We start from the raw sequence: 8,241 nt of genomic DNA on the forward strand, positions 1-8,241 counted from the left end.
TGCACTAAAACAGGGGTATGCAAATTGTGGCCCTCCAGATGTTGCAGAATTGCAAGTCCCTTGAGGCATAGCAAGACTCTGACAGCCTCAAGCATGACACCCAGAGGCAGAGGCATGATGGGACTTGTAGTTTTGCAACAGCTGGAGGGCCACAATTTGCACTATCCCTGCACTAAAAGAACCCTTTTCAGAAGCAGTAATACCCACGACTGGGGCAAGAAGAGGGCAGGAGGGGCAGCTGCCCTGGGCACAGTGGTCAAAGAATGGACATTAAACCCATCCTACTGCACGCATTAACAATGGGGGTGCAGTTCCACATTCTTGCCCTGGGCGCTAGATTAACTAGTCCCAGTAATGGTAATACCCCAAAGCAGAATGACACATCAAACCATATTGCATGAAAAGAGCTTCAAGAATGGTGTGACTATCTATAGGGATGTCTATTAAGACTTCTTGTCTTCCTTGTTCATGGTTTCCTACAGTAAAGGGAAGCCCCAACCTAAACATTTCTTTGAACAGGATGGAGAAGGGTTAAAGTTTGCTGGGTTTTTGTCTCTGCCACCACATAAGAAGCAATAAATTAAGGTTTGACCCTCTCCCAGCACCCCAAAACTCAAGTTCTGGTTGAAGGCTTGAAGCTCTGCTTTATATTTCATGCTTTTGCAGGTCACGGCCAGTAGGGGGAAACCTCATTTCAGCTGCCCCCATCCTCCAGCTAGGGTAGCATTGGAGACACGTTCAGTGCTACAATATTCTTATAATAGATGACGGGCCGGGCCTACCATGGCCTCCATATGTCTCTGTGACCCTCCGAGGGGTCACATGGTCTTCTCTCCAGCGAGGCGGCTGGGTAATGAAGACTGTGCTCTGCTAAGGAAGGACTTTTCTGCCTACAGATATGGTGCAGAATCTTCCCTTTCGTTTGCCCATGGCTGTGCAGAAATCCCACCGTCTCCTTCAGGCACATGTAGTATCCCTGATAGTACAAATCCTGGGCCTTCTGGGAGTCTAGAGAGAGGAAAGAGGCAAAAAGATACATTAAATATAAATAATATACAAAATATATTCGTACAATAATACTTTATAACAGAGGTGTCCAAACTGTGGCCCGAGTCCTCACTCTGACACCAACAATGGGGCAATATTCTTCCCACTGACAGCAATGATGGGACACTATTCCTCCCACTGACACCATTGATGGGGCACTATTCCTCCCACTGACACCATTGATGGGGCACTATTCCTCCCACTGACACCAATGATGGGGCATTATTCCTCCCACTGACACCAATGATGGGGCACTATTCCTCCCACTGACACCAATGATGGGGCACTATTTCTCCCACTGATACCAATGATGGGGCACTACTCCTCCCACTGACACCAATGATGGGGCACTATTCCTCCCACTGAAACCAATGATGGGGCATTATTCCTCCCACTGACACCAATGATGGGGCACTATTCCTCCCACTGACACCAATGACGGGGCACTATTCCTCCCACTGATACCAATGACGAGGCACTATTCCTCCCACTGACACCAATGACGGGGCACTATTCCTCCCACTGACACCAATGATGGGGCACTATTCTTCCCACTGACACCAATGATGGGGCACTATTCCTCCCACTGACACCAATTATGGGGCACTATTCCTCCTACTGACACCAATGATAGGGGCATTACTCCTCCCACTGACACCAATGATAGGGGCACTATTCCTCCCACTGACACAAATGATGGGACACTATTCCTCCAACTGACACCAATGATGGGGCACTATTCCTCCCACTGACACCAATGATGGGGCACTATTCCTCCCACTGACACAAATGATGTGGCACTATTCCCCCCCCCCCCAACTGACATCAATGATGGGGCACTATTCCTCTCACTGACACCAATGATGGGGCACTATTCCTCCCACTGACACCAATGATGGGGCACTATTCCTCCCACTGATACCAATGATGGGGCACTATTCCTCTGCAAAGTCAAAGTATCACAGCTCCGACAACGTGAACTCTCCCCTTTGGCTGTCATGTAAATGTTCAAGGGGGCAATAAAAATACAGATCAATTGCCTGTTTTTACCATTCCTGCACTGCCAGTTTGAGATAAAGTGAACAGGACCCAAAAAAAGGTGGGTAGGGGCGGAGAAAAAGGGTGATCTAGAAAGGGAAAGTTCCTACACCTATTCTCTGAGAAAAAAACCCTGGCTAGAGGTGACATTTTTTGGTGTTCAAACCAACCAATCAGCTTTCACCTGTATTTTCTACAGTCCAGGTCTCATAATTAAACTGGGTTTTGTCAAGGGAGCAAGAAATGTCCCTTCTAGCACACTGTTCATATATCAGGTGAGCATTTTTACTTTACAGCGCTGAGGCTGTGGGTTCAGTTCCCAACGGGGACAATATCTGAAAAAGTTTTCTGCTTTTTTGTTGCTTTTCCGGGGGGTGCGGGATAGGAAGGGTAAAATAATTGCAGTGACAACAACAGCATAATAATAATAATCATCATCATCATAATAAAAAAAAAAAAGTGGCATATAACATTTTGAAGGTATAAATAGTGGTAATGTAAATATACAATAATAGTTCTAAATAAATATTATTATTGGCATATACAGTAATGGTTTGAAGGTTTAATAGTGTTATTGTAAAAAAAAAAAAAGAGCTAATAATTTTTATTAATATTATTATTATTAATATTATACAGGATTTATATAGCGCCACAGTTTGCACACCGCTTAACAAAATGAAGACAGACATTACAGTTACAATACCCTTGGTACAAGAGGAATCAGAGGGCCAGGCTCCTTATAGCTTTAAAAATAATAGTGATAATATTCCTAATCATAATAATAATAACAACAATTGCAAAAAAATGGTTTGGAGATTTAATAGTGATATTGAAAAGGGTAAATGGTGCTAATACTACAGCTACTAATATTATTGGTAATAACTAAGAATAATAATAATATTTTAATAATTAAAATATTATTGGCATATACAGTAATGGTTTGAAGGTTTAATATGTTATTGTTAAAAATAAACACAATAAAAGTGCTAATAATTATGAATATAATAGTCATAATAATATTATTATTAGTGCAAATAATCATCATGATAATAATATTAATGACAACAATTGTATAAAATGGTTTGGAGATTTAATAGTGATATTGAAAAGGGTAAATGGTGCTAATACTACAACTACTAATATTATTGGTAATAACTAAGAATAATAATAATAATTATAATAATAAAAATATTATTGGCATATACAGTAATGGTTTGAAGGTTTAATATGTTATTGTTAAAAATAAACACAATAAAAGTGCTAATAATTATGGATATAATCGTCATAATAATATTATTATAAATAAATCAAATAATCATCACAATAATAATATTAATGACAACAATTGCATAAAATGGTTTGGAGATTTAATAGTGATATTAAAAAAGGTAAATGGTGCTAATACTACAGCTACTAATATTATTGGTAATAACTAATAATAATAATAATTATAATAATAAAAATATTATTGGCATATACAGTAATGGTTTGAAGGTTTAATATGTTATTGTTAAAAATAAACACAATAAAAGTGCTAATAATTATGGATATAATCGTCATAATAATATTATTATAAATAAATCAAATAATCATCACAATAATAATATATTAATGACAACAATTGCATAAAATGGTTTGGAGATTTAATAGTGATATTAAAAAAGGTAAATGGTGCTAATACTACAGCTACTAATATTATTGGTAATAACTAATAATAATAATAATAATAATTTTAATAATAAAAATATTATTGGCATATACAGTAATGGTTTGAAGGTTTAATATGTTATTGTTAAAAATAAACACAATAAAAGTGCTAATAATTATGAATATAATAGTCATAATAATATTATTATTAGTGCAAATAATCTTCATAATAATAATAATATGAATCACAAAAATTGCATAAAATGGTTTGGAGATTTAATAGTGATGTTGAAAAAAAGGTAATGGTGCTAATACTACAACTATTAATATTATTAGTTAATGTCAGTAGTAATATATATATATATATATATATATATATTATTGGCATATACAGTAATGCTTTGAAGGTTTAATAGTGGCATTGTTAAAAAAAAAAAAAAAAACACAATAAAAGTGCTAATAATTACGAATATATAATAGTTATAATAATATTATTATTAGTGCAAATAATCTTCATAGTAATAATAGTAATAATATTAATGACATCTATTGTATAAAATGGTTTGGAGATTTTTTGATGTTGAATAAAGGTAATGGTGCTAATACTACAACTACTAATATTACTAGTTAATATCAGTAGTAATATATATATTGTTGGCATATACAGTAATGCTTTGAGGGTTTAACAGTGGCATTGATAAAAAAAAAAAAAAACTAAATAAAAGAGCTAATAATTATAAATAAAATCTTCATAATATTAATAATATTATTAGTGCAAATAATCATAATAATAATAATAATACGAATGACAAAAATTGCATAAAATGGTTTGGAGATGTAATAGTGTTATTGAAAAAAAGTAATGGTTAATACTACAAATACTAATATTACTGGTAAAAACAAAGAATAATAATAAAAATATTAGTGCTATAAACCATCATAATAATACTAGCATAAAATGATTTGGAAATGTAATAGTGGTATTGAAAAGAAAAGTATTAAATAGTGCTAATATTTCTACTAATAATAATATTGGTAATAAGAAAGCATAATGCAAATAATAATAATTGTATTATTATTTTTATTATCATTAATATTAGTGTGTTTCTTAAAATATCACTATTAAACCTATAAAACATTATATGGTACATATTATTTTTATTATTATTAATATTAGTGTGTTTCTTACAATATCACTATTAAACCTATAAAACATTATACGGTACATTATTACAAATATTACTATTATTAGTTCTAATATTTATTTTTTTCAATACCACTAGTAAATCTCCAAACCATTATATGTTATTATCATTGTTATTATTTTTTAGCACTATTATTATTATTATTATTGCATTATCCTTATTAACCTACCTAAATATATTATATATTAGTTTTGTTTTTTGTTTGTACGTGCCTATTTGTCTGTCCGTCTATCTTTTTTATATCGATTTTTTCCCCTCATTTTGTACTACAGGGCTCTCCTTACTCACCTTTTTGATGCATTTTCTGTTGCCGCAGGTAATTAACCGCCATTTCCAAAATGTCCGCCTTCTCTAACTTGGCGTTTTGGTGCTGGTGCTGGATGTCTTTCTCCAGCAGTACTCGGAGCTGTTCAATGCTGTGGTTTATACGGTCTCTCCGCATCTTCTCGATAACTGGTTTCCGTATCTAAAGTGATCGAAAACAGAATATTAGGCCCACTGGACAGCCATGTTGGTGGTTGGTTGGCAGACAACATGTCCCGGCCCACCCCGGTCAGACGCCCCCCCCCCCCCGCGGGCCCGTACCTTATGTTTCCTGAGCTGGACCTTATCGGCCTCCTGGACAATATGGAAGCCGGACGCCATGTTGTTCTTGGAGTGAGGTGTCTGGTGTGGTTGTGTGGTACAGAATGGAAGGCCAACTCAGCCCTGTACTGTATTTATACCCGGCGGCCGTCAGACGAGTCTCATTACATGGTACAGTTTCCCACACTTGAGAACCAATGAAGTGAACAATGTAGATAATGGAAGTGTGCCTGTGAGGGCTGACCGTAGGGGGGGGGGGGGTTCAGGCCTTCCCTCCTCAGCAGGTGGACCGGGCGTAGCTCAATTGTAACATGACACAAATGAGACAGTTCACCGTGGGAAAGCTCCAATCTCAGAGAAACCAGAGCGACGGCTGATTCTGGAGGCTGATTACATTCCTGCGGCACCTGTTCTCTGAATTTACAGTACACAAACATGGCCTACAGTGCACAAATACGACATTTTAACCCCTTCGGGGAGCCCACAAAGCTTGACAAATGGTTATTGTCTCTGGCTGGGCTGTAAAAGGTCTTTAAAGAGAACCAGTCATATAACTTCATATATGAAGTATAGTAGAAACTATTATAGAAGAAGAGGACTATAGAGTTGGCGGCACCTTTCCAAAGTTAGCAAAATCTCAAGACCCCTTAGTCTAAAATATAAATGGGAAACCTGAGCCTAGGACAATGCACACAACTGCCTTGAGGAAGTTAACTTCACATCGGAGGTTCTTCTATCAATTTAGAGGTCCCCCATCACATCAGAGGTTCCATCATCATACAAGAGGTCCTACATCATATCAGAGCCCCCCTTTTGCATCAGAGGTCCTCCCATCACCTCAGAGGTCCCCTCATCACATCAGAGGTCCCCCAGCACATCAGAGACCCAATCCATTCTCCATTACATCACAGGACCCCCCAATCACATCAGAGACTCCCCCAGTCCATTTCATCAGAGCATTCCCCAATCACATCAGAAGTACCTCCTTACATCAGAGGTCCCCCATCACATCAGAGGTCCCCCATCACTTCTGAGACCACCACCATTTCTCTATTATATCAGAGGACCCCCCATCACATCAGGGTCCCCCTCTGCCCATTACATCAGAGGACCCCCCATCACATCAGGGACCCACCTAGCCTATTACATCAAAGCATTCCCCATTCACATCAGAAGCCTCTCTTCAAATCAGAGGTCCCCCCATCACATCAGAGACCCCCTATTACATCAGAGGTACCCCATAACTTCAGAGACCCCCCCACAGCCCATCACATCAGGGACCCCCCTAGCCTAATCACATCAGAAGCCCCTCCTCACATCAGAGGTCCCCCATCACTGCAGAGACCCCCCCCATTTCTCCATTACATCAGAGGACCCCCCATCACATCAGAGACCCCCCCCCCACCCATTACATCAGAGGACCCCCCCTCATCACATAAGGGCCAGCCCATTACATCAGAGCATTCCCCATTCACATCAGAAGCCTCTCTTCACATCAGAGGTCCCCCCATCACATCAGAGACCCCCTATTACACCAGAGGTCCCCCATCACATCAGAGAACCCCCATTTCTCCATTACATCAGAGGACCCCCCCCTCACATCTGAGACACCCCTCCAGCCCTTTTCATCAGAGCATTCCCCAATCACATCAGAAGCCCCTCCTCACATCAGAGGTCCCCCATCACATCAGAGGTCCCCCATAACTTCAGGGACCCCCCCCATTTCTCCATTACATCAGAGGATCCCCCCATCACATCAGAGACCCCCCCTGACCATTACATCAGAGGATCTCCCCCCATCACATCAGAGACCCCCCCAGCCCCTTGCATCAGAGCATTCCCCATTCACACCATTCACATCAGAAGCCCCTCTTCACATCAAAGGTCCCCCCAACACATCAGAGACCCCCCTATGACATCAGAGGTACCCCATCACTTCAGAGACCCCCCATTTCTCCATTACATCAGAGGACCCCCCCATCACATCAGAGACCCCCCCTGACCATTACATCAGAGGATCCCCCCCATCACATCAGAGACCCCTCCAGCACATTACATCAGAGCATTCCCCAATTACATCAGAAGCCCCTCTTCACATCAGCGGTCCCTCCCTTCACATTAGAGGTACCGTACCCTATCACATCAGAGGTCCTTCATTACATCGGAGGCCCCCCTTTACACCAGAGGTCCTCCTGTCACACCAGAGTCACCCTACTACTTCCGAGGTCTCCCATCACTTCAGAGGTCCCCTTATCACATTAGAGGTCTCCCATCATATCAGAGGCTCCCCCTATAACATCAGAGGTCCTCCCATCACATCAGAGGTCCTCCCCCCATCACATCAGAGGTCCCCATCATATCAGAGGCTCCCCCCATCACATGAGAGGTCCCCCCATCCCATCAGAGGTCCCTCCCATCCCATCAGAGGTCCCCCATCACATCAGTGGCTCCCCCTATCGCATCAGTGGCTCCCCCTATCAAATCAGAGGCTCCCCCTATCACATGAGAGGTTTCCCCTATCACATGAGAGGCAAACCCCATCATATCAGAGGCAAGCCCCCATCACATTAGAGGTCCCCCCATCACATCAGAGGTCCCCCTATCACATTAGAGGCTCCCCCATGACATCAGAGGTCCCCCCATGACATCAGAGGTCCCCCCATGACATCAGAGGCACCCCCATCACATTAGAGGCACCCCCATCACATAAGAGGTCCCC

At 40.5% G+C, this 8,241-nt stretch overlaps 1 protein-coding gene across 1 annotated transcript; it reads right to left on the minus strand.

The window, feature by feature from the left end:
* Nucleotides 1-778: 778 nt before the first annotated feature.
* On the minus strand, nt 779-5,627 carry LOC309568240 (transcription factor HES-5-like; the record flags this gene model as incomplete). Its single annotated transcript, XM_082273906.1, has 3 exons — nt 5,523-5,627; nt 5,226-5,403; nt 779-1,008 (listed from the first exon to the last, which is right to left on the minus strand). Exons 1-3 carry the CDS (start codon nt 5,580-5,582, stop codon nt 779-781), a joined length of 468 nt encoding a protein of 155 aa, XP_082130032.1. The 5' UTR covers nt 5,583-5,627.
* Between the last annotated feature and the right edge of the window lie 2,614 nt (nt 5,628-8,241).

This window comes from Pelophylax lessonae (assembly GCF_965119305.1).
Source record: "Pelophylax lessonae genome assembly, chromosome: 12".
Lineage (NCBI taxonomy): Eukaryota > Metazoa > Chordata > Amphibia > Anura > Ranidae > Pelophylax > Pelophylax lessonae.